General features: G+C 31.9%; 3 protein-coding genes and 1 long non-coding RNA gene across 10 annotated transcripts; 3 read left to right on the top strand and 1 right to left on the bottom strand.

Moving 5' to 3' along the window:
- The first annotated feature begins 2,293 nt into the window (after positions 1 to 2,293).
- On the top strand, positions 2,294 to 5,415 carry LOC132911074 (protein regulator of cytokinesis 1-like). Of its 2 annotated transcripts, XM_060967459.1 has the most exons (2): positions 2,294 to 2,995; positions 3,063 to 5,415. In XM_060967459.1, exon 2 carries the CDS (start codon positions 3,110 to 3,112, stop codon positions 4,823 to 4,825), a length of 1,716 nt encoding a protein of 571 aa, XP_060823442.1. In that variant the 5' UTR covers positions 2,294 to 2,995; positions 3,063 to 3,109; the 3' UTR covers positions 4,826 to 5,415. The 2 variants fall into 2 exon arrangements, with proteins under 2 accessions (XP_060823442.1, XP_060823441.1); XM_060967458.1 differs by having other exon boundaries at positions 2,294 to 5,415.
- Positions 5,416 to 5,553: 138 nt separating this feature from the next.
- LOC132911067 (WD repeat, SAM and U-box domain-containing protein 1-like) lies at positions 5,554 to 13,330 on the top strand. 5 transcript variants are annotated; one of them, XM_060967440.1, is made up of 18 exons: positions 5,554 to 5,884; positions 6,306 to 6,339; positions 6,462 to 6,622; positions 7,012 to 7,183; positions 7,398 to 7,543; positions 7,629 to 7,855; positions 7,988 to 8,220; positions 9,428 to 9,628; positions 9,902 to 10,044; positions 10,333 to 10,528; positions 10,675 to 10,820; positions 11,237 to 11,445; positions 11,557 to 11,828; positions 12,011 to 12,101; positions 12,192 to 12,286; positions 12,367 to 12,528; positions 12,650 to 12,797; positions 12,864 to 13,330. In XM_060967440.1, exons 3-18 carry the CDS (start codon positions 6,507 to 6,509, stop codon positions 13,031 to 13,033), a joined length of 2,727 nt encoding a protein of 908 aa, XP_060823423.1. In that variant the 5' UTR covers positions 5,554 to 5,884; positions 6,306 to 6,339; positions 6,462 to 6,506; the 3' UTR covers positions 13,034 to 13,330. The 5 variants fall into 5 exon arrangements, with proteins under 5 accessions (XP_060823423.1, XP_060823426.1, XP_060823424.1 ...); XM_060967443.1 differs by lacking the exon at positions 6,462 to 6,622; XM_060967441.1 differs by having other exon boundaries at positions 5,554 to 6,622; positions 12,864 to 13,048; positions 13,164 to 13,330.
- On the bottom strand, positions 13,077 to 13,530 carry LOC132911119 (uncharacterized). The gene is made up of 2 exons (XR_009658911.1): positions 13,399 to 13,530; positions 13,077 to 13,302 (listed from the first exon to the last, which is right to left on the bottom strand). It is a non-coding gene; the product is annotated as an uncharacterized LOC132911119 (long non-coding RNA).
- Positions 13,531 to 13,715: 185 nt separating this feature from the next.
- Positions 13,716 to 15,552, top strand: LOC132911103 (myosin-2 essential light chain). 2 transcript variants are annotated; one of them, XM_060967505.1, is made up of 5 exons: positions 13,716 to 14,081; positions 14,205 to 14,232; positions 14,784 to 14,824; positions 14,955 to 15,260; positions 15,368 to 15,552. In XM_060967505.1, exons 1-5 carry the CDS (start codon positions 13,850 to 13,852, stop codon positions 15,472 to 15,474), a joined length of 714 nt encoding a protein of 237 aa, XP_060823488.1. In that variant the 5' UTR covers positions 13,716 to 13,849; the 3' UTR covers positions 15,475 to 15,552. The 2 variants fall into 2 exon arrangements, with proteins under 2 accessions (XP_060823488.1, XP_060823489.1); XM_060967506.1 differs by lacking the exon at positions 14,784 to 14,824 and having other exon boundaries at positions 13,943 to 14,081.
- The last annotated feature ends 410 nt before the right edge of the window (positions 15,553 to 15,962 follow it).

Raw genomic sequence — 15,962 nt, 5'->3', positions numbered from 1 at the left:
TTTGTTAATCATTTATATTTCTGCATATTGATTTATTATACTTATAGATAAGATAACTATCGTAGAAAAAGCTGTTTGCTTCTAGGTTTATATAGACGTTATTACACTGCTTTATTCTCATCAGTTCGTTTTAAGATACGTATCAATACGTTTCTAATTCTTGTGGGATTTTATATCAACATTTACATCGATTTCAACAACTCACAAACTTTAACTTTATTCGTCATCAGCCAGTGTGGTATAAAATGTTATTACTAACGTCATTATTGATACCGACGATTTTTACTAATTTAATTAGCTGTAACGATGTCAATATTGCTACTACTGCTGTATTAACGAGACCATCCAGTCGGGCTTACAATTGTTTCGTGAAAATTAATTACGGTTGCGACGTATTCGAATCTAATATCGATGTTGGCACGATTATTGGTTCGGCAGATTTCATAAAAGATGGGCCAAAGGATGGAGAACTCGCTAGTGCTGGAAACTCGTTATATGATGTATTAGACGAACATCGATCTGGACGTTGGAGCCAGTCTTATTTAAAAATAAAGGAGCATAACGCCACTCATTTCGTTACGGAGATTGCTTGGATATTTAGCAATAAAACAGTGGTAGTTGACAAGGTTCAAGTATTTTTATCCAATGGCAATTACACGGAGGATCAACCTATTCGGAGATCCTCATTGAATTTAGCGTGCTCGTATCAAACCAATGATCATCTGATTGTTGAAAATTACGCTCTCCGATTTAACTGCTACATTTCCAGTGAATTCATCGAAGATCTTTTCTACCTCTCTGAAGGTTCAGGAATTCTTTTATCGACCTTGAAAATAGCTGGAACAAATTATGCTTTCTATCAAGTCGCTGACGTTTCCATTCACGAAACTGTTGATCAGATCGCCAATTACCATGGATTTGTTTCCGAGCCACCTAGTCGTGCGGCGTTGTGTAGATCGAGGATAAACAAAGATTGCGGAGCGATCACATACGAGCCGCAGAGCGTGGAAGCATTAAAAGGGTTTCCTGATAACGAATACAGTCCACCAGATGGGAAAATTGCTAGCGGTAACAAAAAGGCATTTTTCAAATTGGATGAATATGGTGCAAATCGATGGACACGAGTCAATTTCCCTGACGTGAATTGTTACAATCAGACGCACGTGTCTTTCGACATTATTTGGTACCTCACTACGTCTCACCGTACCGACAATATTCAGATATACGTGAGTAACGAAAATTTCACATCAACGGAACCGCTATCCAGGCGTCATTTAGATCTTGATCCAATTTGCACGGTACGATATTATGGAGCAGTCCCGCCTAAGCAATTGATCATATCATGTCCAATTTCGTTGGAGAAATATCGTCGATTAAATAAACTGAAAGAATTATTGATGTTAAGTATATGGAATATATATGACACTGCGTTTGGATTTTATCAAGTTATAGATATTAAAGAATTGTCAAAGGAACAGTCATACGAAAATATATTGCGTAAATGTCAATTAATAAATTAATATAAAACTTTTATTCATTTAAGTATTGTGTTGTTTTTTTAAATATTAAATATTTATGTAATTTTACACTAATATTTTATACTAGTTTAATCATTAATTATAACAGGTATAAAGTGGTAATAAAAAATATAATCTTGTTATAAATAGCAAAATTCATTCGATAATAGCGAACAGTTGAGTAGTATGACCTTAACTTTTCAAACGTCTTATCGATAAATCATTCTATCACGAACTATTCCTATAAGAGGAGACGTAGATAATTAATTTTATATCTTAAAAAATGCAATACTGATTGTATCACAAATCAAACGTGATATTTTCATTGTACTTTATTAAAAGCAAATATAAGTAGAATCAATAATATACAACATTAATATAATTATCAAGAAGAACTATGTAATTTTCATTAAATTACAATGTTTGTATTAGAAGATTAAATATATTTCATGTTTTCTCCCGGCGAGGGTACTTTGTAAATATGATTAACAAATACGCAAACAAACCTGGCGCGAAGTCATCAGGTGGCACCACGTATCTCACAAGGGATACTTCGGACATGGCCCTCGCTGATTTGAATGAAAAGTGTGGTTAGTTTTGTATACACGTGAAATAAATATAATTGTAATTTTAGCTGTACATATTATTTATTATTGGTAACTATTTATAATCATTCATTAATCTGCATATTTAATTTTCCTGTCATGAATTAACATTAGTTATAAACAATCTCCTCAATTGAATATTAGCATATTGGTAAGCTGACAGCACTTTGTCATTTAAAATCGAAAGCATACTTATCAAACAACGAAGAAGAAAAATTAGAGTTATCGCTGCATTGAAGAATCCGGACTTTTTCAACTTCAAAGTTAATCCGTTTATTGCTCAGTCGAAGTCTCTTATCCAATTAATTCAATTAAGATATCGAAGAGTTCAAATTTTAATGAGTCGAGCTTCATGCTTGTTTTTAAATTATCAACTGTATATCGCGACCAAAATATTTTAGCGCTCTACAATCAACAGACAAAACCTAAATTCCCCAAACGTGCTTGCAATAAAGTAAAGGGATTTAAATATTTAAGTTCCTATTTTCTTACTGGTTCTTGACAATCAACCAATCGGAAAGGATAGTAGATGGTAACATCTTAGTTACAGTCAGATAGGTGGATGGCGTTGTTGTAGGATACGAATTCAAACGAAAAACGGTCAATCGTGTTATAACGTGTAAAATTCATTTTTCCGTAGTATTAGTATACAGTATACCTGTCGTGTTTATTCAGGGAACAAATAAATTCCCGGGGGTTCTTATTTTACGTGTTAAATTTTAATTTTTGAGTGAAATATTTGAAAGAGAAAGAAATAAAAGAATGGCCGATTCATCCGAATGGGAACCGCTTATGCAGAAGATTACTGCAAAACTAAGTAGTACATTGACTCAATTGCACCAAATATGGGAAGAAATAGGATATAATCACGAAGTACGTTCGATATATTGCAAACAAGTATTTGATCATATAGAAGATTTATTAGGCGATATGGTTTCAGAGTCAAAACTGAAAAAAGAAACGATATTAGTCAATGTCAAAAATTTAATGGACCAAATAGGTGTTCTAACGAAAGAATTAGGAACAAATATTACAAATGCTGGATATGAAAATTTATCATTAAAGGAAGTAGAAGAGGCGCTGCGCGCTGATCTACAAAATTTACAATATTGCAAAACACAACGCGTGACTCATTTAAAAAAATTGCTTGCAAAGGAAAAATCCCTTTGTAAGGTATTAGGCACTCAGCCAATTAATATAGAAGAAAAATTACCTTCAGAAGAAGAACTTAAGAGTTTTGAGCTCTACCTTGAAAAACAAGAAGGTGAGAAATGTCGTTTAGAAGCCATTTTTAACGAACAACGTAGAGCAATTGTTAGAATGATGGATGATTTAGGAACATCTCCATCATCTAGTTTTCAACATATAGTATATGAAGATGATGAAAATTATGTCTTTAGCAATAGCAATATGAGTAAACTAAAAGAACTTAGAGAAGAATTAGAACATAAAGTGAATAGTGCAAAGGAACACGTTGAAGACATTAGACAAGAATTAATTGCATTATGGAAATATCTTAACGAACCTGAACATATTTGTCAGTCATTCCTTAGCAGTTACCAAGGATATAGTGTAGCAACTATAAATGCACTAACCACAGAATTGGAGCGATGTAAAGAAAAACGGAAGCAGAACATTGCTAAATATGTGTCACAAGTAAGATCTGAATTGGTCAAACTATGGGATTTATGTAAATTCAGTGAACAGCAAAGAAAAGAGTTCATATATTTTTATTCCCATACATATACAGAAGATTTATTAACATTGCATGAACTGGAAGTAAAAAGGATCCAAGAGTTTTATGATTCAAATAAGTCCATATATGAACTCTTACAAGAGCGTGATGATTTGTGGACAAAAATGAAAGAATTGTTACAACGTGCAAATAATCCAGATCGTTTTTATAATCGTGGTGGTCAGCTATTAATGGAAGAAAAGGAACGCAAAACCATCCAGAAAAAGCTGCCAAAAATTGAAGAGCAATTAAGGAATTTAATAAAGGAATATGAGAATATGCACGAAGAAATATTTACTATAAATGGAATGTCAGTAGAGGAATTATTGAAAGAATCGTGGGAACATTTAAACGAAGAAAAGGAATCTATAAAGAAGGCCAGAAAAGAAGGAAAAGATAAATCAGCGAAAAAGGCAACGCCAATTGTTTCTAAAATTCCTTCTAAACTTGCTTTAAGCTCATCCAAAAAATTCAGTATTCGTCGTCACACACCACTTAATTTCTCAAAGAGGAAACTTTTCTGTAGTCCTTCTCCAAATACTTCAGCAAAACGTAGAAATAAGAGCATAGGAGCAAGTGGATCTAAAAGCAAAAGAAACAGTAAAGGAACAAGTTCTAAAAAAGGATTGAAACAAAAAAATCAAAACGAGAATTCCATGTTACAAAGTTCAACAGCTACTGACACGACATATAGTAAATTTGAAGAACACTTAGAGGATAAGAAAGAACTACGAAGTTCTTTATTGCCAGAAAAGGTATTAGCAAATGCAAGTAAACCTAGAAGTAAATCTAGAAGAAGATCAATACGAACACCTGCTAAGCCACTAAGAAAAAATTTACCATTACCAAAAACACCAACAACTTCAGAATCATCACAATTGCAATTACATAAATCACCACGTAGTCCTAGGATAGCACAATCATCGAGGCTTGCCACTATATCAACACCATTGCCTATAATTTTTTGAAATAACATAAAAATATTTTGTATAGTTATATCAATATGAATTATAAGCTAAAATATTAAACATTTTGTAAATATTTTTATTTTCTTACATATTTTAGTATTAATATAACATATTTTCTATTTCATATCACGTTATGAATATATTATACTTTATTAATATTTATTAATTAATGCGAAATAAATGTATAAATTCAATTTTCTCACAGAATTTCATTACTATTCAATAAAAAAAATTGACGGGATATTTCATGTTAATTTCTTGTATATGTACATATATGTTATTATTTCGAAACTAAACAGTCTTCCAACTAAGACAGATGGCAGAATCAACTTGATATTTTAAAAATAATTTAATAAATAAAACTTTGAGTTCACGAATCACTATTTCTTAACAATAATCCTAATTCTGCATATTGCTGTTATTGTTAACGATATCACCAGTGAGATTTTTTATGAAAGAAAGTGACTGTATATATTTTTTTATAAGATCGAGAGATTAAGAAACTATTTTTGCTAATGGGGATATTAAGCAAACATAGATATCTTCGGAAATAATATTTGATTGTCGCGAATAAAGAGAAGATAAATAAATTTCAAAATATATATTCAAATACAGCTCCAATATTTTTAATATTCTTGGTATTTTAAAAATATTTTTAATCAAATAAAGTATATTTTCAAAATAACATAATGTAAAAGAAAATAATCTATATATTTACTATTTGAAATCATATTTTATCCAAATACATCATTTAAATAATCATTTAAATATTCTATTTACGGATGACCAAACCAGTTTGCTTATAGTCGTTTAAACTTCATACATATCGATTTTATAGCCTTAGTAGACATGCGTTGACATATTATCGTTGTAGAATGCTTTGTACGCAGAACTTGATGTTTTATGAGTTCCGTTTCTTACCTGAAAGAGACAGCATGTGATACATTACCGAAATAAATCTTCCTTAGCAAATATGCAACATGTTATGATCGAATCTATTGTTCCAATAAACCTGTGTCTTAGTATTTTATTTCACATTGCATCGATTCATTTATTAACGTAAGTAATCTCTTATCGCATTTTTTTATGTATTTTCTTCAATGTAATATTTTCACAGTGACAGGTTGAAAGCTTGTACAATTTGTATGACACGACGATTACGATATAAAATTATTTCCAATAATCTTTTATATATATTTTCTTCCTACTTCATCCAATTTCTTTTTTATTTCAATTACGGTACTACATATATCCTATCCAGTGAAACCACGTACATACACGCGTACTTATACATATAGTATATTGAACAATGTCAAGGTCACGGATGTTCCACGTTTCTTTACACCGCGTATTTTTCATATTTTGCTTATGACATTATGTCCACAACTACCTGTGTCGCGAAACGATTTGCACTGTAGCTTACAATAAAAAAGTTAAGGTAATTTGCACAAAAATACTTCAAGTGCTTTTAATGTTGCAGACGAAAACGAATGAGATGATGTGTTGCATACTATGTAAGTAAAATATTTTGTTAATAGCATATCAATAATGTGTATAAATATAAAAACGAAATAATTATATTTGATTCTACTTTGTACTTATCTTGCTTTTTACGGTATATCGTACGTTGCTCCAGGCTGATATTATAGGTATATGAAAGAAATTATTAAGAAAATCATATATGAAGATGACCACCACGATAGGAGACGTACAAACTCTGCAAACTTTAACGTCACACACCAGTGACGTTACGAGTATTGATTTTGCGAGCGATTGCGTACTTGTAACTGGATCTGGGTAAGAAAATTATCAAAGTTTAGGGGTTTATATGTAAATGAATTTTTTGTCAAATAAACAACTGTAGTTATACCGGTTTGTCTCGAATTGATTTTTGTAAAATCACATAATTTTCATTTTCAACACTAAATCACGATATAGATCATCTTTCATAATATCGATCAATCCATCCCCTATATTGTGTTATATTACTGTCTAATATGATTGATATATACTCCTTGCTAAGTTATATAATATATATCATATAATAAGTTAAATAAGTTATATAATAGTTCATTAAGTTGTACTTTTCCTTGCTTAAGTCCAATTACATAGGTATACTTATTTTCAGTTACAGTAATTAAAACGATATGGACTTGTATATCTTTTTATATATATATTCTTTTCAGAGATAAACGTGTCAGAGTTTGGCAATGGCGATCAGGCGAAGGGTACGTAGAGGCATATTTTTCGCCGTTGCAGGGGCACAAATACGGAGTTACATCTGTCAAAGTGAGCCCACAATCGACGATGCTAGCTTCGGCTAGTATAGATGGGACAACGTTGCTATGGAATTTACGAGTAAGTTAATTACGAGTTAGTAAGATCGAAATGAAATTTGATATCATGGAAAAAAGTGGTGAATCTCAAATATGAAATCCCAGTTTCGGCAATTCATACGTCTGTAAGATACAGATTCCTATATACACGTATGTACATACGCACTAAATCTTCGCACTACCATTAGCAATTAGTATAAAGATGTACGAAAGAGGTATCGTGATATCCTTTGCAGACAGGATCAAAAATTCATACGATGGTTCAAGTAGGCGGAGAAACTGTAAGAGTTTGCAGATTTTCACCCGATTCAACGTTACTTGCAACTGCCGGAGATAATGGACAGGTTTGTCTTTGGGATTTGATTCGACGCAATTTAGTTAGGTGAGATTCTTTTTATTCTCCTGATACTTTCTATGTATCCAAGTATTCGACGAATCGGGCAGTAACAATTCGGATCCGCATACAGATATTTTCAAAAACATGAAGGTGCTGTACAGAGCGTATGCTTTTCACCGGATACCAGTTGGTTAGTAACTACTTGTACGTTTGGTGTCATGAAATTATTCGCCACCAGCGATATCATCGACTCGTGCTTTACCGATAACCAAGCGATTACTGCCCTCGCCTCGATAGATGATGCTCATGATTTAGGTGTCGTATCTTGCGACTTTTCAACCTGCCAAAAGATTACAGGTACATAAAAAATTATAAAACTTACTATCGTCTTTCAAAAACGATCGAAGCCACGAATTCGATTGACTCCGATCACTACAAATTTTATGTTTACTGCTAAATTTACGAATGTATGAACTGTTTCGTGTTTAGGTAACGAACCATTCACGAAAGTGTACCAACTAGTTACTTGCGGTAATGATCATTACGTAAAATTATGGGAGGTAACTGTGATACAGTCGAAATGCGAAACATCTACGGTGAAAATAAGCCTGTGCAGAATCATGGAAAAACACAGTAGTGCCTTAACTTGTGTTTGTTTCAATGCGAACGGATTATTCATCGCTAGTAGCGGCCTCGACAAAACAGCGGTAATCTGGGAAACGGTATGAAACAAAAGAGATAAGAGATAACTATCACACAATATGTGAAGTCCCCCTTATCGCACAAAGTAAATGCATTACTATGATATTTACGCTGTATATATGCATCTATATGTATAGTGGTAACCATATAATTATGCTCTTTAGAACAAAAGTTGGAATAGCTTATTTGTAGATTGACCTACGTACATAATTTCTTAACTTGATTATCGTATCATTTTGCGAAACTTCTATAGACATTTACATATACCGGATGTTTTATTTATATTGGACTCTGTTTTTACGATTATAATAATCGACACCACGAGCAGGTCGATCCCCTTATTTCTTGTGGGATAATAGGGGTGTTTGTTTTATATTACAACTGTAGTCTACAGTTATATAATATATATATATTTTTTTTTTTTTTCAACACCTTACAACACTTGTTGCGTAGACAGGAATTGATTGACTTCGTCGTGGCGGAAAGTACAGTAGTTGATCAATGTTTGACTCGAATACCCGAGGATAGGAAGAACAGTTTTCATGAGTTAACTTGAATACCCGACGATTTGAAGATCAGTAGTTGACTTGACTGCCCGAAAATTGGTAGAACAATAACAGACCCGTTTCGTACTATTAAGGAGGAAAGCTCGGTGTGGGTGTGCCCTTTTTGAACTAAGAACCCGGATTCTTTGTTCACACTTTTCGGTAGAAAAATGAGGATAACGATTCGCGATGCCCATTGGTTATAGCCAATGTTAATAAACAAAATACGAGGAGAAGGTCTCCTGCAGATGTGGCTCATGGGTATCTTTGTTCCTGGAAAAAACCGGCTATTTCGATGGACAAACATCCGCTTCCTCTGTAATTAATAAGAGCGTGTAATAAACCTAAGGATTGTTTTAATGACCATAAACCGAAAATACTTATATAAATAAAAATTAAGCTAAAAGGTTTCGGATTATGGTATTCCTTGGGTTCCTTCGGTTCCTTGGGTTTATTGCAAGTCAGTGTAACGAGGTGTAGGCTTTGGTGGTCAGACCATGAGGGACGTCGCATGGACTATCTTGCGCGACGTAACAGACTCGTTAATATTATATAAGTTATTTATGCTGATTTGTGAATTAATCATATTCGAGATAAACAAAACATTCCGTATATTGATTACGCTTATGATTATTAGCTTTTTTATTTCATCCCCCAATCTTTTTATTCCGATATTTTTCAGGATACCGGAAAGGTGATGGCGATAACAACAGGACATAACAGATATGTAGCATGTTGTGCATTCTCGAGAGATGGAAATTTATTAGCTACAGGTTCCAATGATAAATCCGTAATTGTTTGGGATCTTAAAGGAAACTTATCCTTCGACTCGGAACTCGCACGACGATTTACACCTGCCTTATTTTTAGATAATCACGAAGAGGTGAGATATAAATATATATAACGAGTTCGAGCAATAAACGAAGCTCTAGATCTTCTTTATGATTCCCAATGAATCTCTAATTTTTTGTTGCGGACATGGAAAGTTGCAAACTTTAACCACTGATCGATTTTACGGTCGCACTATATCACTTCTATTACACCAATTACTACATCTACTAGGCTAATTATACTCTTCGATCATTTGAATCGTATACGTAAATAATTACACGTCTATAGAGTTTGGTAAAATGAAACTTCCTCACCTTACCTCTAGAGCGTCGAATATGAACAAACTGTAATGAAAAACGCGGAAACATCTGTTAATGACGTTCAACTAATTCAAAGATTAGAAGAGCACGGTGGAGTAATAAACAGCGTAGCTTTCTATGGAAATCATCTTATCGCTTCTGGATCTGGGTTAGTCATATCTAACATATTTAAATAATTCAGTATACAAGATATTATTTTTTAAATATCTTATTTAAATAATGCCCAAACCTGTAAGCTATTACTAGTTAGAAATATACAAGGTGTATTATGCAACCGGACTAAGCTGCAGCTCTAAGACGGTAGAAGATATGAATGACAAAAATGTCATTCGGCAAAACAAAATGATTTATAATGATACATATTGTTTGGTCCAGTTGTGTAGAATATTCTGTATTGCGTTATTTTTTTCACTGCTTAATTATGATAAATACTCAGGGACAAGTTAATACGAGTTTGGAGCATTGAGACCGAAGAGGGAGCCAATGCCGAAATTATTACGAAATTTCAAGAGAAATCTTATAGCCCGTTGGATGGTCATAAATATAGTATAAACCATGTGGAATTTAGCCCTTGTGGTCGTATGCTTGCCTCCTGTTCCTTAGATGGAACTGTTATCATCTGGGACACCGAGGTATTAACCAATAGCATAGTTATAAAACGTGAGAGATTATCAACGTTTTGATAGTTATGTAGAAAAAGTCTCGCATATAACAGTTCGTTAAACTGAAAATTAAGCTCATTACATATTATCGATTCTCCGTTATTAATTTCACGTAGAACGGTTCTCAAGCAAAATCTTCCTTCGTGAATTCGGGATCCGGTATCCGTGTTTGTCGATGGTCACCGGATGGTACTAAAATTGCTACAGCTGGAGATGATGAAAGGACGACATTATGGGATGTGAATAATATGGAGGAACTTTGGTACATGCTTCAAACTTTTTATATATGTAAATCGAATCTTGATTTCAATTGGTTTGTTATTCTTTATATGCATATAATGTCGTACATATAATATGTATGAGATTACAGGGTGGCCTTCTTCGAACTATTCAACATTCATCTGAATCAATTTTCGCAAAAAGTTAGTATTTAATTATTTGAGTTATTGTCCAAGTGGGTCCAACTATGTGCATCACCCTGTATATACGTACGAATACACGTATATGTGTGTAATGTAATGTATATGTAATATATATGCATTGTATATATTATATATTATATAAAAGTATTTAAAAGATTACACAAAGTGTATATAATATAATGAATCTACGAAAATATTGTTTTTGCTTTATACAAATTGCAAAATATTATTAAGTTGTTGCAAACGTATGTCACAGCATTTTCAGTGGTCATGCCGATGCAATAAACGCGATTGCCTTTACACATGACTCCTGTTACTTGATTACGGCATGCAACGAAGGTACTTGGAGGCTGTTCCAAATCAATGATAACAAAAATTATGAAGCGCTGATTATTTGTGGCGAAGCTCATGACTTAGGCGTCCAAGGGTGTGATTTTTGTCCAACATCTAATTTTATAACTAATGGTAAGCATGAATAGTGGAATAATACGGTAGAATCCTGTTCATGAATTATTGTTAGGAAGTATAGTAAGTATGTGACTATGTATATGACTATTCTGCTATGTTGTATTACAGGAAGAAGTGAGGATATAATCAGCAACAAACATTCTTATCTACTAGCAACTGGTGGCAATGATTCCTTGGTTAAGTTATGGGAAATAACAATTGACAAAGTTAACGTAATCTCATCAGGTAGTAGTGGAAGCAGTAGCGGTGATGTACGATATAAAGAAAGAAGATCTTTCGCCGGACATGGTGGCAATGTCACTTGTGTTCGATTTCCTCCGATTCAAAGCGAAATCTTAGGAAGCGTAGCTACTGATAGAACGGCGCGTATATGGAATGTAGTGAGTAAACATCCTATCCTTTCCTTTCTCTTCACGAAAAACAGACTTTTCGCTAAATGGTAATATATTGGGTTAACTTTCTACCTAACCAATATCAATAATAATCAAAAAAGTTTTTTTAAAAAATTAAGTTACGCAATAATTTAAATAATTTTACGAAGTAACGAAAAATGTGGTTTTAGTACTCTGGGACGTGTTTATACGTGCTAGAAGAGCATGAAAGTCTTGTAACTGCCTGCGCTTTTTCGCAAGACACTTCTCTTTTTATTACAGGTTTTGATCAATTAATATATTATATTATCCAATGCATATTTTCTTGATTGATTTTTTACTACATCAACAATTATTTTGAATCATTCGTAGGTGCTCTTGATAAAACTGTCTTAATCTGGAAAATACCTCAAGAATTGATTTCGCAAAATATATTGATAAATAACTTAAAAAATAACAGAAAAAGGGTATGTTTTGAAAAACATGATGATATAATATTTCGTGTCATCGTATCAGTTATAAGTACGTTTAATTTTTAATATAAAAGGTTGCGGACTGGAAAATCGATGATACGTTGAGATGGTTAGACGAAATAGGCTTATCGATATTAATTAAGAAAGCTAATACGATTTCTTTAACGGGACGACATTTACTTTCCCTATCGGAGAATGAATTAATAAACAGACTGGACATAGAACAGGATGAAGAGGTATATCGTCAAAGAACTACAAATAATTGAAGTTATTTTTTTAACTAACTCGTTTTTTACTGTGCTTGTTTCGTAATTGTTTACAAAAAAGTACACTTTACTGATTTGCAATCGATTTTAGACAACGGAAGCATTTAAAACACAACTGTACTGGTTAAAACGTGAAGACAATAATTCTTCAGAAATCCCTATAGACGATAGCGAAATATCTCACGAATTCTTATGCCCTATCACGCATGAAATAATGAAAGAACCCGTCCAATGTTCTGGTAAGCAATATAAACAGGGATCATAATAAAAAGTATTTGATATTCTAGTAAGTATCTTATTTTCAGATGGATTTACATATGAAAAAGCTGCTATAAATGAATGGTTTTTATGTGGGAAATATACAAGTCCAATGACGAACAAACCTCTTCGAGATACTTCATTTACCCCAAACGTTATACTCAGGAATGCGATATACACTTTTCTTCATGGAAATCGACCAACTGATGACATTTAAGTGTTGCATCTAATGGTGTGTAAACTAGGATATACGATGTAACTTCAAAGAAGTTTTTTTCTTTTTTCTTTTTATATATCTACATACTATATTATACATCCACCTGACACAAATTTTTCTTACACTTGAGGTTATGCACTCTCATGAACGGATATATGAAGTTTTAAAAGGAATAATAAATACGCACAAAAATTTGTTAACAGACTAATCAACAAAATCGATATAACATAATAAATATGTACGTACATTTGTGAGAATTTTGTAAACATCTGTTAATAAATATATTAATTATATAAACACACTGTAATTTTTTAAATAGAAATTATATCTATATCTTTATTAGAAATTGTTATCGATATTTTTACCCTATTATACTTTATATCATACCATCAAGTATATTCTATAGTTCATCTGTGTGTAAGGCCAAGGTCTATTGATGATAGAAGTCATATAGTATATACCAGAGATATATACATATGTACTTATTTACACAAGGTAAAAACATAGCGACCTCTTGAAAAATAAGCAAAATTATATGAGTCATTGTACATATATGTACTAAGGTTAGAAATTACAATCTATAATGTAAGAATGGAATATCGAGTATTTGAATCTTATGTTTTTGAAGACCAATACTATAAAAATTAATAAACCATTAAGCAAACTATTGATAATTTTTCAATTGAGGTTACTCATTATTATATAACTGTCACAGTCACAACTTCCATGTAGAACAATATAATTCTTTAAATTACATTTCTGTTTCCTTATTTTATTTTAATCATTATATTTACTAAACATTCGATCGAGTTGTAAATGTCAGAAATTTTTACACAATTTTTAAAAAATCCAGCTTTGGTGTTGATTAGTTTTATCGTTTTATATGCGTCACATTCCAATAAAACCGATGACTACATAAATTCTCTGAATACTACTGGCTTGAAAAACTTGGTACGATCGAGGCGCTCGTTGTCCAACGTACATATATACACGTTCGCGGTAAAAAGATACATACTGTGTGTGTTACTAACGATAGTCAAGCAAAATGGTTTGTATTTTTATCCACTGTCTTTTATTTGTTTTGTAATATTTTATTGAAATACATACAAATATGTTCGGACAGAAGTGTCGATGAGAAAAAGATATACTTATATATTATACATATTTTTAGGCATCTTACTCGGAGGATCAGTTAGCAGGTACGTAAATGCGAATGAGATCATTGACACCAAGCAGAGTAAAATTAAAGAAGGGCGGACAGATGGTTCTCGATGTTCAATTTAGGTCAAGAATATCCTTTACCTTATTAGACTTACCCTGGTGACATCGAATTACGTGTCGGTGATTTCCTTTTATGGTTAGGTATCTGAAAGAAATAGCAGCAGAAAAGAAGAAACGAAGACAGAACACGAATAGCATTGCGTCGTAACAACCGTGGAACCTTTATATTCGGTTTTAACTCGTTTCTGAATGTAGTTTTGTTGGTATATTTGTGATAGGCAATATATATATATATACATATACATATTGTGCTACAAACTTCAAGATTTATTGATATTCTGTATATATTGTTATCTTTGTTTGGAAAAAAGACAATACAATATTTAATATATATTATTTGGATTTCTACACGTATTTGTTATAATTATCATTATTCGTTTCATCTTTTAAAAGGTGGAACCTTATCATTTAATATATACTTAAATATATGCATATATATATATTTAAAATACACAATGTATGGTTGTAGTTATCAAGAATTAGCTAACAGAATGATGTCATCAATTGAGGGTAAATAAATTTATTATTCATAGAAACTATCATATTTTAAATCAAATTCTGACTTACTTTGGCATATTTATGTAAAGTATAATTTTATGTATCGATTGTTTATAATTATGAAATTCTTTTTACTATGTAGAATTTCAAGAGGCATTTCAACTGTTTGACAGTCGAGGAGATGGGAAAATTCACGTAGCCCAAATTGGTGATGCACTGCGTGCTCTAGGACAAAATCCAACTGAGTCAGATGTTAAAAAATTTACTCATCAACACAAACCTGATGAACGTATTAGTTTTGAAGTGTTTCTACCAATTTATCAAGCTATAAGCAAAGCTCGTACATCTGATACAGCCGATGATTTTATAGAAGGATTACGTCACTTTGATAAAGATGGAAATGGTTTTATTTCTTCTGCTGAACTGAGACACCTTTTAACCACACTAGGTATATATGATTTTTTGACAACATTTTTATTAATTATTCATTACATGATCATATCATATATAATTCATTTTCTAATTCATAGACTAATTAATTCTATTTTTTGGTAGGTGAGAAACTGAGTGATGAAGAAGTTGAAACCCTATTGGCTGGTCATGAAGATTCGCAAGGTAACATTAATTATGAAGATTTTGTTCGACAAGTGATGTGTGGTTAAATTCTCATCTTACTAGATACAAGTAACTATCAATCAGAGAAATTTGTATCTGCCATAAAGTATTTTTCAAGCATTTAATTCCTTTTATTTACTTGTATTGTATTTTATTACTATTGGATACTACATAAGATTATACATAATAGACATCCCAATATAATGCTTTATTAGAAAGATAGAATAACATTAATCTCCTTTTGTTTGTTTATATAATATATTATGCCTTGATGTGAAGTTTTCTTAAAAGGAATATTCAAAATTGAAACTAATGTGAAATTTAAAGAAAGGAAAGGATTTAATCATCCCATAAATCTTTTAATTTATGTATTAATTTGAGAAACTATTTTTAATATTTGTCATTAATTTTATATATCAGTATACATTTAGAACTTATATGTAAATGGAAATATCCTTTCTTGCTATTTATAAATATGAAGAATTGTGCACTGACGAAAATAAAATTTATGAAAAGTGAATCCTAAGTACAAAAT

The sequence above is a fragment of the Bombus pascuorum genome, chromosome 10 (assembly GCF_905332965.1).
Source record: "Bombus pascuorum chromosome 10, iyBomPasc1.1, whole genome shotgun sequence".
NCBI lineage: Eukaryota > Metazoa > Arthropoda > Insecta > Hymenoptera > Apidae > Bombus > Bombus pascuorum.
The sequence above is the reverse complement of the archived record's forward strand: the minus strand, read 5'-3'. Positions and strand labels throughout refer to the sequence as shown.